Below are 18556 nucleotides of genomic sequence, written 5' to 3' on the forward strand. Positions count from 1 at the left end.
AATTAATTAATTAATTAAAAAAAAAAAAAAAAATATATATATATATATATATATATATATATATATATATATAATATTAATTAAAAAATACAATGACAATAATAACCTTGGGACTTTCCAACTTCATATGAATTATATTACAACTTAACAGCCTAAATTCAAAATTTTAATGTATTTTATTCCGTCCTAATAATTTTAAAAAGTTAGACCCTGTTCAAACCAACTATAGCCATGAAGACAACGATGGTCAGTTCACAATGTTGGATGATAAAAGTCTCACATCTGCTAATTTAGAGAATGTTTATAAGTTTATAATCAAATAATACTATTTCTATTGGTATGAAGTATTTTGGAAGTTCAAAGTAAAATTTTTTATATTCAAAATGGACAATATCATACAGCTGTGGAGAATGTATTATTCTAACATACTATTAATTTGTAGTTTTTTTTTACATAAATATTATAATTTTTATTTAATAAAATTAACTTCAAACTAAAATAGAAATTATTTTAGAGATTTTAAAAAAGATAAAAAGAAAGCCTGAGTGTATTTATCGTCATTTCGCGGAGAATCCATCGAGATAAATGAAAACAGGTCAGAGGGGACGGACCAGCCAGCCACGTGACAGTGGCACTGGCGTAATTTAATAGTCAAAGCGAGGGTATTTACGTAAAAGTAATGACTGCCTCACCTCCAGTCCGCCGTGTCGATTCTCTATTCGCGTATCCAAACAAACCCTTTCGCCCACCTTCGTCCTCAAACTTCCGTTTCCTTAGACCGCTTCTTCTTCAATCTCCCTGTCACTGAGCGGGAGGATGGAGAAGAACGATGCCGAGGAGCTCACCGTCAAAGCTATGGAGTCAAATCTGAAACCTACCAGAAGCAAAACCTCCAATTCCAGAGAAGAAGGAGAAGTATCTTCCTCCGACAACGACACACAAACACATGGCGTACTTTCTTCTTCTTCTTCTTCCTCAATCTTCTCCTTCCGCTTCTCGTATGTTTTCCTTAATCATCTACTTCTCAATGCCCTCTCCATGTGTTCCTCTTCGATGCTGAGAATGATCATACATTCGTTACAAATTTTCCTTCTGCCTTTGTTTTTCTTTGGACATGGAGGTTACAATTTTCTCTCTACCTCTGTTTTTCTTGAATGAAGGCTCCCCCTAGCTTGATAGGCTATTATACCAATTGGAGTTCTAAGTTTGTGTTTATCTTGATTCTTGTTTGTATATAATAGAGAGAAGCTGTAATACTTAGAAGCTCAAAATTTTGCTCTACGCGGTAGGGTTTAAAGGTTTTAGTCGTGTCTTGATGATTGCAATTGGATATCACTTTGGGCTTGTGAATTGGTTTTGTTCTCTGGCACGGCTGTTCGGTATCTGCAATAGGTTTTCTGATTCACCGTGATTCACTGGGTTCCTCTGTAGTCAAGTTATTGTTTTCTTAGTTGTAGTTTCGTACGGCCTTTGAGGACTTTTTTTTACTTCTCAGGTTCATCATGTTCGTTCTGCTATGCCTGCTTCGGTCACATCACCAATATCATCCATTCTTCCTCCGAAGAATAAATGTAACGCAGGGATCCAGGCGGGTAAGTAATTCCGCGCTTATGGATGCGACACTGGCTTTTTTTTTTATTACATCGCGTATAAGTTCATTAACACTCCTTTCTCACTTTGAAATCGGAGACGTCATCTAAAAGTTCCTTTTATGTTATTATCATTATGAAGTTTTTGGCATACCTGCAATATAATCTCGTTGAATGTAGTGTAGTGTTTAGTCATATTATGAAACCAAGGACACTGGATACCTGGATGCATGATTATCTGTGGCGGTTACATGGATTTAGGTAACCTTGCCGAAATACTCTTCAGCTTTACTAAAGGTGAAGTGTGTACAAATCACTTTTCCTTCAAGTGCTGAAATGCATGATTATCTGTGGCGGTTACATGGATTTAGGTAACCTTGCTGAAATAGTCTTCAGCTTTACTAAAAGTGAAGTGTGTACAAATCACTTTTCCTTCAAGTGCTGAAAAGTCACACTAGCTGCGCTTCTTTGTAACTCTCATCTTTTATGAATATTTACTGCATTTAAGGTCCAATGCTTAAAGTTTTCCTGTTACTCTGGACTTTTGACGGGGTTCTCAAATTGTTGCCATTATAAATAAATTTTAGCGGTGCACTAATTTTTTTGGTGGTTTTGTTTTAATAGTATTTTATGATGTACAATATCTGCCACTGACAGAGAAGGCTGTTTCTGGATATACATTTTCAGTTTCTGCTGATGTTTGCCCAAAAACATCCATACAAACTACTATTCAGAAGATATGTGATAACGATCAAATTGTACATAAAGCTATTACTCCTTGGGTTGCTTCCAGAGATGCCAATGCAAATCTTGTGATAAGCTTCTCAGATGATAGTGGCAGTGACATGGACGAACGCAGTAAAGAAAAAACTTCAAAATCTCGTAGTAATGCTGTTGGAGATTTTAAACCTCCAACTTTATTACTTGATAAATCGAATAAGTTACGCAGTATGACAAGGAACAAAGTAGTGGCAAACAAATTTTCTTCAAGTCAATCATTTATCACTTCAAAGACAATGACTCAGAGAGCATGTTCCAAGGGTGCTGCAGGGCCCTCGTTCGTTGAACAAGGATCTAGAATCAGAGCTTTCAGTGGAAACCTACCGAGTCAAGGGCATCGAAATGATCAAGGAATGAATTTAAAGAGTAGTAAGCTGCAGGATTTGCGGGAGCAGATAGCCATTTGGGAAAGCAAACTGAAGCTCAAGTCTGCCCAACAGAACAAGGAGATCATTTCAGCTACAAACCAGGATTATATTGTCACAAATTCAAAATCTGATTTAGGTAGGAAAGGGAATGCTACCATCTCTCAGTTTCCTCCATCAGGGCCTACACAACCAGATGCAAAGCGCATGAAAACCATTGGTTCTTATTCTACCAAGCTGAGTTTAAGTGGGCAGCATATACGTGCAACAAATGCTGTAAAATCTGTTTTTCGGCCACAAGAGCCTGGAGAAGAGACACAGAACATTAAAGTCACTTATAACCAGAAAGGGAATTCTATGAATAGAGATGAGTTCATTGCGTTGAAGCAGAAGAAGGAAGATATCAAGCATGTGGCTGCTTCACCATCACCTGGAAGTGACCTTGGCAAAGTACATGATGGTGAATAATATGTTCATACTAAATTGAAAATTTAGATCTTACAGTTGGCGCAATCTTGCTAATCTATGGGGTGCCCAACTTGTTTGTATATTGCTTTGCAGGTACTGACATTGTTGCTAATGGCAATCAATCAGATTGGATTAGTAAGCAGGTGGATCCTCACCCTCTTGTTGTCTTAGGTCAAGCTTCGGTTCTCCCAAATACTGCATCCAATGTCCAAACTCTGTTTGTAAGTCAATAGTTGTACATGTGATTTGATGTTTTTCGCATTGGTGTATTTTAATCACATTGCTAAAATTCATTATACTACCCAGAAAATTCAGAAGTTGCTCCATTAAACCTTTGATTAACTTCCATTGTTTTATGTTTGACTATACTATCTGTGGAATCTCCTAAAATTGTGAAATTCACGGTGAAAATTACTTGAACTACATCAGTGTTATTGACAATGGATGATCAGATTCCTTGTCATATTTAGATGATACTAATTTTTTTGTTTATGCGAATGAACTTCTCTTCCAAATTATTTTCCCATTATCACTGAATGATCAGATTCCATGTCATATTTAGAAGATAATAAATTTTTTGTTTACGTGAATAAACTTCTCTTCCAAATTATTTTCCCGTTTATAATACATAGTTTTCCTCCTCTCCCCTTGAAGCATAATTTAAATATTTGTATCAACAGGATAATGGTGAGTTTCACAGTCCAAATGATGGCCTTCAACAATCTGCCTCAACTGCAAATTTTTCTGAAGGAACATGCCCTCAATCAGCATCCAATGTCAAGATACCAGAGTCATTCAGTAATTTCTTTAAGGTTTATCTTCAAGCCCAACTGTAACATTTTTAGTTTTCTTTTTCATCCCCTTTTATTTTTAGTTACATGACCTCCCTCTGAATTTATTTCTATTGCAGTCGTTGATCAACAGTAAAAACACTGGGACTGCATTTGGTAATCCTTCAAGTTGCTTGGGCTTCAGCAATGTTGATCTCGAATCACTATTTGAAATGGAGGAGTTGCTAGACAAGGATCTGGAAGAAGCACAAGATTTCAGGCACAGATGTGAAGTTGAAGAAAGAAATGCTTTCAAAATTTATTCTAGAGCTCAAAGGGCTTTGATTGAGGCTAACTCTAGATGTCTTGATCTTTATCACAAGAGAGAGCTATTTTCAGCTCATTTTCACTCATTTTGCATGAATAATCCTGGTTTAGTTAGTTCCTCAAGACAGCAAGAAAACATGAAAATTGGTGTGGATCACTCAAATAGTATGTCTGGAAATGAAAATAGAGCTTCTCCTTTGTATCAGAAGCATTCTGAATATAACAGTTTTACTCAGCTACGGAATGATTTAAATATGCAACATGAAAATGCTAGTCTCATCAATACTTCGATCCTGCATGAAAATAGACAAAATTTGGGGTCTGAGCCTGAATCCTGTTCTGACTTATGTGGTATTACATTGAATCCAGTGCCTTCTAAGGGCAAGAATATTGCAGACAGAATTTGCTCCCCATCCATTGAGCCAAACGTTTCAGTGGATGGAGATGAAGAGTCATTTCATTCTGACCATGAAATGATTGATTCGTATGATGAATGCTACATAGGAAAGAAACGCTTTGAAGATGATCAAATGGAGGCATGCAATATGTCGAAGAAAAACCACTATGATGATAACACTGAGGATTCTTTGCGTCTTGAAGCAAAATTAAGGTCTGAACTATTTGCACGTCTAGGAACAAGAAATTCGTCACAGACTTGTAATCCATGCCATAACATTCAGACTTCAGCGGAAAAGGGGGCTGAAAAAGATGCCAGAGATGATAAAACTCAGCAAAATTATACAGAACCTACAGTAAGACAAGCAGTTGGAAATGACATTGACAAGACCAAGAGTGCTTTATTATCAGGAAAGAGAGATCAAAAGTTTGGTTTTGGAGGTAATTTTATCTTTAGAAATGAGATTTCTCGGTCTTCATCATATATGATCTTACAGGCATGTAGGATGTAGATAACGATTGCACATTCCAGCAGTCAAATTTATCTTTATGTTATTATGGTTCTTTTGGTTCTTGCTTTGATTTCTAGTAACCTATATTTTCTTTTAACGACACCTTTTCAATGGCACCCCTTTTCTCCATGTTATTTTAGGTGAAAACTTTCTACCTACTAATGATCGTCACCCAAGGTCCTTACCTAAAGGCTGGTTTTAGATGTTGTCGTCTTTGAAGTGAAAAAATATAGGGAATTATGCTTATTAGTTAAATTGGGTCGGCTATTAACAATCTGGGTATTACATCTTTTTCGATTATCGATTTTGATAATTTAATTCTCTCATGTGTATGGGAAATCCTAAATAGGGAGATTCTTTCTTCTCTCTCCTCCCTTCCTGAAAACCCTAACCCAATTTATAGTTTATTTTTCTAAATTTAGTTCCTAATGCAGGCACAGACAGATGCAAGACCCCAGATGACATCCGTAGCCATTGTAATTTTGAGAACTTTCCATTAGAAACTCATGACGTTGCAGACTCTGATGTCAATGAACCATCCAATAGAGAAGGTCCTTGCTCTTATTTTAGTTATGCACCTCTGACTTTGAATAGTGTTTTGCAACATATGAAGGCCGTATCTTCAGTTAGTACAGAAGTCTTGCTCAGTAGAACCCGAGAGAGTCTCTCTAATCTTGGTTTGCCTGAGGAAGGGGATTTGCTAGAAGGAGATAGAATCCACTGGAGAAAATTAGAAGAGAACCATGTACCTGATACCGTCAGTTGTATGTTTCAGAGTGATGGCTCCTATACTGATGATCTTTCCATTGATCCATCTTGGCCACTTTGCATGTATGAACTCCGTGGAAAATGCAACAATGACGAATGTCCTTGGCAACACGTGAAGGACTCCTCTTTATCCAATAGGAGGCCATGTCAGGATAGCCAGAGCAACTATTCTGGTATGATAGTCTGATGTTTTCTTAATTGCATGGTTGCATTTTGTATTTTTTTTCATCTTCATCTTTTGCAGATTCTTGCAATGGACTATTGTTTTCTTCAGATGAAACAAAAGTCTTCAAGTATGAAGACCTTATGACTCCTCCAACTTACCTGGTTGGCGTAGATATTCTAAAAGCTGATTCACATTCATACAATCCCGTTTTAGTTCAGAAAAGTAGTAAATGCTGGCAAAACTTTTTTAGCGTTTCTTTGACGTTACCAAATTTGCTCCAAAAGGATGCTTCTGCTGATGGGCTATTTCTACATGATGCTCGTATAGAGGCCAAGGGAAGTTGGAATAGACAGTCATCATATTTTCAGAGTGGAAGCACTACATTGGTTTGTTCATTACTCCTTATGTATACCATTGGCTCAGTTTGCAGTTGAACATTTGTCTTTTTGACATGTGGCACATAATGACTATATTAGTAACTCATTCATATCTGATTCTGTCTCTCTTCTTCCCCTGCCATGCATGACTACTTGTCTTTTTCGTGTTTTTTGGTTAGAAATATCTTATTCAACAGTCTCGAAATGCTGTGATTACAGTACTTCATCAGTGTCACTTCAATAAACTTCATTTCCAATAGATTTTTGTCTGAATTATGATAACTCTTTTCTTTGTGTAATTTAAAGTATAACATTATATCTTAACCATCTCATCCTGGGAAACAGGTTACTCGTACCTTGCTCAAATTGCAGTACTTAGTTTGAATATTTTAAACTGAGAAACGCCATTTTTTTTCATGTTTTTAAAAAAATAATATTTGGGGTGGGAGATTCGAACCTCAGACTTCTTACTTAGTCGTGGATGTACATGTTTTATGTCAGTTGATATATGCTTGTGTTGACTTTTTTTCTTCTCCTTTTTGCACATTGTCATTGTGTGAAGATGATGCAGTTTCTTTTGGTATGCCTGTAGTTGGTGTTACCTTCTTTTTTCCTCTTTTCTCTTTTAGATAGAATTGTCCCTTTGTGAAGTTACCATTATGCTCTTTTTTCTTTTGGTATTACTGATTACTTATCCTTTTTCATCTTCCTGTTGTTTGGTCCATGATCTCACTTGTACTGATTTTTCTCACAACGACCATAAAGTTTTCTGTCACTGATTACTGAATACAGACCATTAACCATCTTTCTGTTGTTTGACCCATGATCTCACTTGTGCCAACTTCTTACGAAGTAGAGTCAGCTGAAACAGGCTGATGAGAACCAAGCTCTGGAAACAGCTCTAATTATTATTAACCAGGAAATGAACAGTCGAGAGGGCATGAAAAGGGTACTTCTTTGTTATTCTTTCTTTAGTTGATTCTTGCTTATGTGAACTATGTTGCAATACAGTTCAAAATTTTTCGATTTGCAGGCTCTTCCTATACTATCACGTGCTATAGAGAGTAATCCAAAATCTATAGCTCTCTGGACCATGTATCTTCTTATATTCTATAGCTATACAACAAACGGAGGGAAGGATGACATGTTTTCTTATGCGGTATGCATTATTGTTGTTCCTGCTCTACTATAGAATATAATATGGAAGTATGAATAGTACTGCAAAAACATCTTGAAAGATATTGATTAAATCTATGTTAATAATAGATATGATAAAGAGATAAAACAAGATTTGTGATGTCAAAGGTTTTTTCTTTCATCAGAATTTAATGAACACTGCTTAGTATTTTACCGAGCCTTAGTTATTCTTTTTATCTTTATCAACTTTATAAAGTGAGGATTTGAACACAATATGTTTTTCCTTTCACCTCTTGGTGATATGCTATTTATACAAGGTTTACAATATAGAAACTGATAGTTCAAAGTTCAAAGTACGAGGATTGGATGGTTTACGGTGATCCAAAGCTCCAAATTTTTTTGTCACGCATCTCAAAGTTTCTTCCACTTGTGAAAACAGTCAGTGTTGAAGTAACGAAAAAGCTGACTCTTACCGGTACTTTATTGGGGGTGCTATACTGAAAGGCTATGTTGCTCAATCAAATGGTGTTAACAAAAACTCTCTAGGATGTCGAAATTAGAACTATAAATTGTTTTAGATAATGGGTTAGGAGATGTTATCTACTTTACTCAATCTTGTCTTTGTTGAATATACAATGTATTAAATATGAAAATTATTGTAGTGCAGCTGTGTACATATGACATGCATCATATCAATTGATCTATGAAAATCTTTGATTTCGATTGAAGTATGGTTTTTGGCTATTATTTAGGTCTTTTCCTTTTAAAAGAAAGCTTTCTCCTTATAATTGTATCACCTTTATTATTAAATGCAAACTTGTCTCTTCCTCCATGCTTGAGTTGGTGGGCTCTTCTGTCCATTACTTATTTTCACTCGCTTAATCATGCATTATGTGGAAACCCTTTGCTCTCGTTCTTCAGGTCAAGCATAATGAGCAATCTTATGAACTCTGGCTTTTGTACATCAACAGTCACATGAATCTTGATGCTCGAATAGCTGCTTATGATGCTGCACTTTCTGCACTCTTCAACAATATATTGACTCAAATGGATGAGAAACGTGCTAGTGCCCATATCTTGGACCTGATTTTACAGATGACAAATTGTTTGTGTATGTCTGGGAATGTCGAGAAGGCTACTCAGAAGATTTTTGGACTTCTTCGAGTTGCAATGGATTCTGACGAGCCTGGTTCTTTTATGCATTCTGATATGCTCACATGCTTAAATATATCTGACAAATGTATTTTCTGGGTTTGTGTTGTGTATTTAGTTATTTACAGGAAACTGCCTCATGCTGTAGTGCAGCAGCTTGAATGTGAGAAAGAACTGGTCGAGATTGAATGGCCTACCATTCATTTGACAGATGGTGAGAAGCAGAGGGCTTCTACAGTGATCAAGAAAGCAGTGGATTTTGTCGATTCATGCTTGAACAATGAATCACTTGAAAGTCAAAGCTACCAGAAATCTATTCAAATGTTTGCTGTCAATCATATTAGGTGCTTGATGGCATTTGAGGACATAGGTTTCAGTAGGAACTTATTGGATAAATATGTTAAACGCTATCCATCTTGCTTAGAACTTCTTTTGCTTAATGTGTGGACAAAGAAACATGATTTTGGGGAAACGGTTGCAGCATTTGAAGAAGTGATCAGGAACTGGCCGAAAGAAGTACCTGGGGTTCAGTGCATCTGGAATCAATATGCTGAATATTTACTTCAGAATGGGAGGATCAAATATACAGAAGAACTAATGGCGCGCTGGTTTGACTCTAGTTCAAAAATAGGTTCTAGAACTAGAACATTGGATAATAGTGATTACAACTCCTTACACTTGCTAGATTATGCTTCAGGATCAATTGTACATGCGTTAGATTGCAGTCCCAGCGAGGTGGATTTGGTGTTTTGGTATCTTAATCTTTCTGTTCATAAATTACTGCTGAATGACCTATTAGAAGCACGTTTGGCCTTTGACAATGCTCTGAGGGCTGCTAGTTCTGGGACTTTTAAATATTGCATGAGAGAGTATGCTATGTTTTTGCTCACTGATGAATCCTTACTGAATGAAGCTGGTTCTGTCGGTGGAATAAGGAGCATTTTAGAGGGTTATCTCAGTGATGTACGAGCTTTCCCTGTCCCTGAGACATTATCAAGAAAATTCATTAACGATATCAAAAAGCCAAGAGTTCAGGTTCTCGTCAGTAACATGTTGTCTCCACTTTCTCCGGATGTTTCTCTGGTGAACTGTATTCTTGAAGCCTGGTATGGGCCCTCTCTTTTACCCCCAAAATTTAGCAAACCAAAGGAATTGGTGGATTTTGTGGAAACTATCTTAGAAATGTTGCCTTCAAATTATCAGTTAGTACTCTGTGTCTGTAAGCAATTATGCAATGGCAACAACTCTTCCCAAGTCACCTCTACCAGCCTCATTTTCTGGGCCTGCTCAAATTTGATCAGTGCAATTTTTTGTGCTGTTCCGATACCACCAGAGTTCATTTGGGTAGAAGCTACTAACATTCTTGTCAATGTGAAAGGTTTTGGTGCCATAACTGAGAGGTTTCACAAGAGAGCCTTATCGGTATACCCATTTTCTGTTCAGCTGTGGAAATCATACTACAACAAATGTAAAGCTAAAGGAGATACAAGCGCTGTTCTGCAGGCAGTAAATGAAAGGGGAATTGAACTCAGCTTGCCTTCTTTATGACAGTTTTATCTTCTTGGTAGGATCAGTTAACATACAGGAAAATTAGGATCAGTTTTAGTCATGGAAGCTGCCTCAATGTGTACAGATAGTTTACATTATACGGTTTTGTCATGCTAGGCACGGTAGTATTGCCAGTTTTGCTATGTCGTAGAGAGCTAGTTGCAGCAGCTAGGAATTAGAAAAATACTTGCACAGTGGAAAAAGGTTTGTCTGCAAAGTCATTGAAACTTGATTTATTGAGGCTGTCATCAGGTTTCTCAGCCAGATCCTCACTTCCTTCTTTGGCGGTTATATAAAGGTGTATCGTCGAATGCCAGGTTTATCCCTATCTTTTTTGGTAGCTGACATTGTTTCATCTTGTTCTTCAACCTTCCCCGCATGCTAGAATCAATTTCTAGAATAAACCTTACCCTTTTTAATGCAAGTACTAACCATTTTTAGGTTAGAATTTGATGCGGTTGAAATGCAATAGAACTTACTGAATGCTCATTGGTGAGTGTTCTTCTATGGCTGTTTTTGTACTATCTGCTAGCTTAGTTTGTTTGTTAAAGCCACGAGAAGATCAATTACAAGTTTGTGCTTCTATGGCTATAAACTTGATCACAAACTTCTTGGATGGCTTGTCTTTGGATTTGCCTACTGCGTCATCTTAGCCCCTCTATCAGTTCGTCAATGTGTAGATGGTTAGGACACATTTGATCACTCAGGTTTGTGTAAAACTTAGGAAGTGAGTTTGTATCTGATATGCAAGTTTATTTATTCAAACTTAGTTCATGCAAGAGTTAAATATTTCCTAAGATTTTATGCTTGTGAGTCCACTTAAATTGGTTGGAAGATTGTATTGATTTATTCTTATCTTGAATATTTGAACTTTTTATCTAAGAGTAAATGTCAATTATTATTTAGCAACTCAACCTTAAATGGTAATTTTATAATTGTATTAACTCATGATCTAGGCTGTTCATAAATATTAAGGTTATTATCTAATAAATAACTATTTGTTAGATTTTTTCTTTTTCTTTTTCTTTTTCGAGAAAGGATAACTTCGATTGTTCTAAAAAAATGGGTTGTCCGAGAAAATAAATAAATAGAAAATGCTTACTCTCTCTATGTGTATATCTTTTGAAATCCCTTGTTTAAAAGAAAAAACAAAACAAAACCTTGAAAATTATGGACCCCTTGGTTGATTAAATAAAAATGAATCATGTTGATTGAGTCGATGGTGTGCAAAAACATAAAAAGGCCAAACTAGGTTTGAACGGGTGACCTGATTCATGTCGATGTGAACGGTGTGCAAAAACATAAAAAACATAAAAGGGCCAATTGGGTTTGAACCAGTGATCTTTTGATCTACAGTCAAATGCTCTACCACTAAACTAACCATTGGTTGATTAAATAAAAAAGAATCAATGTCGACGTACTATGCTTACCAATGAGCTATGAAAAGAATCATGTCAATGTGGACAACTGGGTTTAAACCAGTGAATTCTTGATCTGTAGTCAAATGCTCTACCATTGAGTTATTGAACCGATGACCTCTTGATCTGCAGTCAAATACTCTACCATTAAGCTATGAATCCTTAGTTGATTAAACAAAAAAGAATCATGTTGATGGGGACATACTATGCTTACCAATGAGCTATGGATCTTTGATTGATTAAATAAAAAAGAATCATGTCGATGTGGACGGTGTGCGAAAACACAAAAGGGCCCAACCGGTGACCTCTTGATCTGAGCTATGAACCCTTAGTTGATTAAATAAAAAAGAATCATGTCAATGTAGACGGCGTGCAAAAACATAAAAGGGCCTAACTGGGTTCAAACCGGTAACTTCTTGATGTATAAACACATTACAACAAGTTTCCAGAAATATTGAAATTCGAATTTTAGAAACGATTTGTTACGAATTATAAATTATAAATGAATTTACTTGTAACTTGGAACATGTATAAATTAGTAACTTTCAAACCAAATCATAACTAGTTTATTCAAAATTCTAACGGGCATAAAACGTTACATTAGACATTAATCGAAACCCATTGAAATAAGCATCCCACCCTTAAATTCATGAACTGGAAGAGTTCCACAGAAAACGTACGTCTACACAAGGACATTTTTACCCTGCATAAGTAATCGGCGGTATAACCCCACAGCCACATATAAAATATCCAACCATCTAAATCCACGAAAGCCAAAAGAACAGTCATCCTTACAACTCTTGGGTGAAATTTTTCAAGAACAAGCCAATATCATATAAGCATAAAAGCACGTTTCGAGCCCACAATCTATGAACATTTCACGTAATTAACACCGCCGGCCAAATCTTCCTACAAGCCAGACCGACTTCTGATAACATCGAGCCCCATCTCAGTAGGATCAGTTGCTTGTAACTCCACTTGAATGCCGTCCAACTCCCTCTTGAACCTATCCTTGGAGCTTGCGTAAATCATCTTGCTTCTCACTCTTGATGTATCAGGAGACCTTCACACATCGCATTTGATAAATGATGGATTAGAATGCAGATTCATAAAATGAGTGAGGAAATCATTTGTAGTACATTTACCAGGCAATGAATATAATCCTGCTCTTCTGGCAATTCTCTTCGGTCACAAAATCGAAATCATAGACCGCGTATCGGCATTCATCAGCAGGTAGGCTGGCGGCAAAGTCCTCATAACTTTGAGATGGCTCGCCAAGCTTTTCCACCACGACTTGCTTCTGCTTTTCCTCAATCTTGAAAACTATAAAACGGTAGGTTCTTTTTGCCTTCAAATCCAGAAACCTAAGCTTGCAATCATCATGCACAGCCATCCCTGATGCTGCATTTGCCTGTGATAAATTTATTTACAAATGTAAATTATGAAGTCCTATTTTCTTCAGAAACCCTATTGAACATCCATCAGGATACTATCACCAACGGATTTAAAGACCCAAACTCACTCAATGTTTTCCAAGCTTTCAGTTCTTTAAACGAAAAATCTGCCTCAGATTTCCATAGAAAGAAATATGCATCCAAACTAGCCCCCTAGAAATAATCTTTTTCGTTGGTGAAATTTTCAGAAGTCGAAGATTGAAAAATATAGATTAAAGTTTTATCTGTACAAAATAAATCTTTATTTCCTGCGGAAGTTAACTATATAAAACATCCTTTTCATAATTGAATAAGCTTTTTATTTGATGATAGGCATATCCATTTTTTTTTTTCAAGGAAAAACAATGCGGGCCAAAGTTGACTTATAAGGTCTACAGATGTCCCATGAGAACTTTGAGATGGAATGCAAGGGCTCTGGAGGCCTAGACTTCAAATCATTCCCCTACTCTTCATGATACACCTGTCCTTGTCATCAATTGATTTCTTCTTTGAGGATCTCTTCAGCTAATCCTTTTCACTTCGCCATTCTGTGGGGAATAGGGCATAACACTAAACATCAATCTCTCAAAAGTGGCCCATTCAAGTTATTAGCATCACCAAAGTGTTTGGGGAATCCCCTACCAACACGTAGGCTTGGGGGTCAAACTTTTGAGCTAGTTTTTTGGTTAGCTCACAATTAACTTCCACTCGAGTTTCCCCTACCAAGGAGTTTTCATCATTGTTGTTAATATCATGTTATTCTAATAAACACTCACATGAAAATCATCTGAACGAACAGAACCCCCAGAAATCAAGTTCATATAACAATGCACCTGCAAGAGGGATCTGATCCTAGTTTCTTTTTTATAGAAGTTCTATTACAGTATGAACAGCCCTTTGGTAAAACTCCCAACTCTTTTTTTCCCTATTTTATTCTTTTGTAAGAAACCTAACTTTATTACAGTATGATAGGAGTAGGGAGAGAGAAAACCTAACTTTAAGATGGAATGCAGGGGGGATTTGATCCTCTGACTTTTTCTCAATACTCATTTCTTATTGCCATTGTACCCAACAGTGACCCTAGTCTTGAGTGTTTAGGAGAACAATTTTAACAAGCTCCTCCCTGAAATTCTAGAGCCACAAGCTTTAACTCCGAAACAAATCACACCTTCAAATATGATGCTTAGCTCTATAGTCTATGCCAACAAGCGTCCTATCCCCATTTCCTAACAAACGCACGCCAATGGTGATGGTGATAAGGGAGAAGCAAACTAAGAAATAAAAGGAAAATCACAAAGGATGAACAACATGAGGGAGAAGAGGGCGACTCATGGACTATCCCAAAGTGAAATAAGTTAGATTCATGAAGGAGTTTTGACAATGATCATACCAAAATGAGATGGACCGATGATAAAAAACCTCTATTTAAATAGTTAAATAGATGTTTTCCTTTCCAATCCAACACCCTTCAGTCTTCTTCTCCAACTTCATCAATAGAAGGTTTCCAAATTATATAAATTTGTGATAAATCATCATACAGTTTCAGGTAACACAATGCAAAATATCTCAATATAAGAATTATATCCATCAACAAAAATGCCAATGTTTAAACCACTAAGATGAAGCAAACATCTCACAATTATCATCATTAATGGGCAGGGGAAAATATTAAAAATAATAATAAACTAAAGGATTTAAAGTGAAGTCACAACACAAGGTCCCAGTGAAAAAAGGGATCAATGTACGAGAATGTAATAAGTCGATTTACATCAACGGTGGCCAATGCGTTTAGCCACTCGCTAACAACTGCATGTTATTCAATATAATCAACAATCTAAGGCCATTGAAACACTAAACAAGCGGACCAAAATGAACAACCATCAATCGATGCAGCGATTTACAAGGGTTCCGTTTCAAAACAGCCAAGAACTCCAAGGATCGAATAGAAAACCATAGAAGAGAAAAATAAGCAAACAAATTAACTAATGGGGAAAAAAAAAAAGAACAATAATCAACAAAACTAAGCCAGATAAATGAATCGAAATGGGCAAAGAAGAGGAAAAGCTCACCATTTTTCCGAGAAAGCGAAAGAAAGGGCGAGAAAGGTTGAGAAAATTTAGGGCTTCCACAGACGAGACGATAAAGAAGATAGAAGCGTGGGTGAAGAGAGGAAGACGATGGGATAGGAAACGAGGGCTGTACCGCGCAAGGCCTAAGAGATTCGACTGCTAATATTAAAAAAATAATTAATATATATAAAATTATAAAATAATAATAATTGTGGAAGCCATTCACCCTGGGGGTGGGGGCGATTGATAATATCACCCACACGGCTAAAAAACCGAACATTCCACCAATTATTTGGTTCCACCCAATAGTAGCGGTCGGTGTTGTTTGGGTCCCACTACGTGTTGCTAGTGAGTGAAAACTATCCGATTTTCCTTTGGAAAAAAATAAATAATTTTGGAAAATACCTTATAATTTATGCATCATTTATGGTAATAAATCATACACTTTTTTTGGATTTTTTTTTTAATTTTCCTCTAATTTATATTTTTCCAAAATTTAAAAATAAATACCGAAAATTATATTTAAACTAAATTCGGGACGAGATATGGGCCTGGGCCCATAATTTGAAGATGTACACGTTCGACGCTCGGGCCTAATTGACGAGACCCGGTTCGGAAAGAAGCCGAAAACCAAATCAATTTAATTAAACTTACTATAAATACGTTAGGGTTTCCAGCTTTCTCTCTTCTCTCCGCTTGAACCCTGGAAAGAAGCTCTAGTTCCCGCCCCTGCTCGTCGAACTTCTCGAAGTCTTCTCGGCAATTGCCGTACGTATTTAGAGTCTTTATTTATATCAATGTAGCTTTATATTCGCCAAGATTGATCTGCTAGTTTATATATTTTTTCATGTTAATCGACAGGGTACTGAATCAGGAAGTGTTCTGTTTTTCATGATTTATACGCTAGAGAGTGGGAAATTTTGCTGTTTCACTTTTATAGTTCGAATTCTGCGAGTTTATGATTGTTCTTCTGTATTTTTTTTTTTTTCGGGTTATAGACACAAGTCAATCCGCCTTTCTCCTTTCTTTACTGATTTATGGGTTGCTTGTATGCGTGCTGTTTTATTTTATATCATTTTTTTGGTATGTTTAATGAAACTCATTAGAAATATAAGCGGCTGATAATTTGTTTTTCGTATGTGTGTTATTTGAAGTTATATATGTTTTTCGGATCTTAGAGAGGCACCTGATAGTTTGTCATGGACGATAATGTGATTTTATAGTCATTCTTGCATTTAACTTTGGGGATTTTAATATTTGCAGTAACAATGGTTCGTGTGAGTGTTCTGAATGATGCTCTTAAAAGCATGTATAATGCTGAGAAACGTGGGAAGCGCCAGGTCATGATAAGGCCATCTTCTAAAGTTATCATCAAGTTTCTTAATGTCATGCAAAAGCATGGTAAATGTCAAGAAGTTCACTCTAGTCCTTTTCATTTGCACCTTAAACCTGCATGACTTTATTTTGTTCAAAACTTCATTGTTTTAGGATACATTGGTGAGTTTGAGTACGTTGACGATCATAGGTCAGGGAAAATTGTTGTTGAACTGAATGGCAGACTCAACAAATGTGGTGTCATCAGTCCCCGTTTTGATGTTGGTGTCAAGGAGATTGAAGGTTGGACTGCACGGTTGTTACCCTCGAGACAGGTAATTTACTTACTCTGAGACTGCTTATTTAATTAGTATTATGCTTACGATTTATTAGTTTTTGCCTAATCCAAACTTTTATGACAATAATTCGACTGTTTACAGTTTGGTTTCATTGTGTTGACAACGTCTGCGGGAATCATGGACCATGAAGAGGCCCGAAGAAAGAATGTTGGTGGTAAAGTGCTTGGTTTCTTCTACTAAGTAATATTGTGAGATCAATTTTTCTTTTTTTTTCGGTATTTTCTGCACTTTTTGAACTTTATTGGGAAGCAGTAGTGAGTCCTGTTTTGTTTTGTTTGTGCCGTTTTGGTTGGGAGGATACAGGATACCACCTGCATTCTTTTTGAAGACCTTGATATTGTTTAATGAGCCTTTTCTTTTATCTTCTGGGTTGTTTTTGGTTTGCACCTTAAACTGAAATTGTTGTAGTGGTTGTCTAGCTCCGGAATTGATTGCAGTTTTCCTGGACCGCAGTGATCTTCTTCAACCCATGAATTTGTATGTTGTACAACTTGTTTACGCTTTGGTTTCAGTATCTACACATCTTGGTTGTTTCCTAAACAGTTTTGTTCAACACTTGAGGCCCATTTTTCAGAAATAAACAGTTTTGTAGACTCCTAGAAACAAGTCTTATAGTCACCTTGTGGTGGTCAGTTTTGCTAGAATGCTTGATAAATGTTTGGGTATTCGGGTGAGAGATTCTACGTGAAAATGAGTGCAATGGCCAAGCATTTGTGTGGAAACCTCTCTAATAGACGCCTTTTGAAATCAGGAGACTGACGGAGATATGTAACGGGCTAAAGCGAACAATATTTAGTAGTGGTGGGCTTGAATTTTTGTTTACTGTTGGATTCCTTTCAAGATATGTATAGGCCACTTCCTATATAAAAACCAGAAGCTGTGTGTAGGTCGTTTGGTTTGAATTTGAAGGTAAGGATTAAATTCTTCTATTTACACGTTAAATTAAAAGAATTTGCCATTTGCTGACCATTAGGTTCCATAATTTGCCAATAATACAAAACATGAGATTGCAGTGAAGGTGTTAAGTATGTCTTCCATCTCTGTTTGCGATGTGGATGTACGATCATTTCTTAATTAAGAAACCCAATGTTTCAGCAACAAGAAAGTTAGTTTAGTTAAGTTTGAAACAAAAGAAGGTAAACGATTTTCATCATTTGTAGAATTGGAATATAGAGTTCTCCTGATCGTCTACAATGGCAACTGTTTAATTGCTTCCATTCCACGAGTTGTTTGGAAGTTCGAAAGAGCGTTCATGAAATGTCATTGTCGTTGCTGATGTTCAAGAAACAAAGGATTGAGCCATGGTCATCTATGATCATGTTAATAACGATTGAATCAAGTAACTTGACCTGATTTTAAATATGTTAGTTAGCATTAACAACATGCATGCCAAATCCACGTTATACTTATAAAGATAGGTGATTGAGTCATACAACTATGCAAAAGTATACATATTGATTTATGTGGCAGACCTAAATATAGTTCAAACATCATATTTTTTGCTCACTTTTCATCTAAGTTTGAGCTTAATAAAATTAGGTTTTTTAAATCCTCACTTTTCATCCATGTTTGAGCTTAAGAAAATTAGATTTATAAAATATGTTTGTA

The 18556-nt window shown here is 36.3% G+C and overlaps 3 protein-coding genes across 6 annotated transcripts; 2 read left to right on the top strand and 1 right to left on the bottom strand.

Moving 5' to 3' along the window:
- The first annotated feature begins 727 nt into the window (after positions 1-727).
- LOC111487161 lies at positions 728-10619 on the top strand. Of its 4 annotated transcripts, none has more exons than XM_023134425.1 (11): positions 728-951; positions 1496-1592; positions 2277-3194; positions 3296-3423; positions 3883-4014; positions 4113-5136; positions 5642-6148; positions 6220-6527; positions 7375-7467; positions 7552-7677; positions 8577-10619. In XM_023134425.1, exons 1-11 carry the CDS (start codon positions 817-819, stop codon positions 10353-10355), a joined length of 5247 nt encoding a protein of 1748 aa, XP_022990193.1. In that variant the 5' UTR covers positions 728-816; the 3' UTR covers positions 10356-10619. The 4 variants fall into 4 exon arrangements, with proteins under 4 accessions (XP_022990193.1, XP_022990194.1, XP_022990196.1 ...); XM_023134426.1 differs by having other exon boundaries at positions 6250-6527; XM_023134428.1 differs by having other exon boundaries at positions 893-998.
- A 1775-nt stretch (positions 10620-12394) lies between these two features.
- LOC111487332 (actin-depolymerizing factor 2) lies at positions 12395-15447 on the bottom strand. Its single transcript, XM_023134715.1, has 3 exons — positions 15276-15447; positions 12919-13184; positions 12395-12836 (listed from the first exon to the last, which is right to left on the bottom strand). The coding sequence occupies exons 1-3, from the start codon at positions 15276-15278 to the stop codon at positions 12683-12685; spliced, it is 423 nt and encodes a 140-aa protein (XP_022990483.1). The 5' UTR covers positions 15279-15447; the 3' UTR covers positions 12395-12682.
- Positions 15448-15908: 461 nt separating this feature from the next.
- LOC111487333 (40S ribosomal protein S15a-1) lies at positions 15909-17450 on the top strand. The gene is made up of 4 exons (XM_023134716.1): positions 15909-16043; positions 16539-16676; positions 16764-16924; positions 17030-17450. The coding sequence occupies exons 2-4, from the start codon at positions 16544-16546 to the stop codon at positions 17126-17128; spliced, it is 393 nt and encodes a 130-aa protein (XP_022990484.1). The 5' UTR covers positions 15909-16043; positions 16539-16543; the 3' UTR covers positions 17129-17450.
- Positions 17451-18556: the final 1106 nt, after the last annotated feature.

The sequence above is a fragment of the Cucurbita maxima genome, unplaced genomic scaffold, assembly GCF_002738345.1.
Source record: "Cucurbita maxima cultivar Rimu unplaced genomic scaffold, Cmax_1.0 Cma_Scf00012, whole genome shotgun sequence".
NCBI lineage: Eukaryota > Viridiplantae > Streptophyta > Magnoliopsida > Cucurbitales > Cucurbitaceae > Cucurbita > Cucurbita maxima.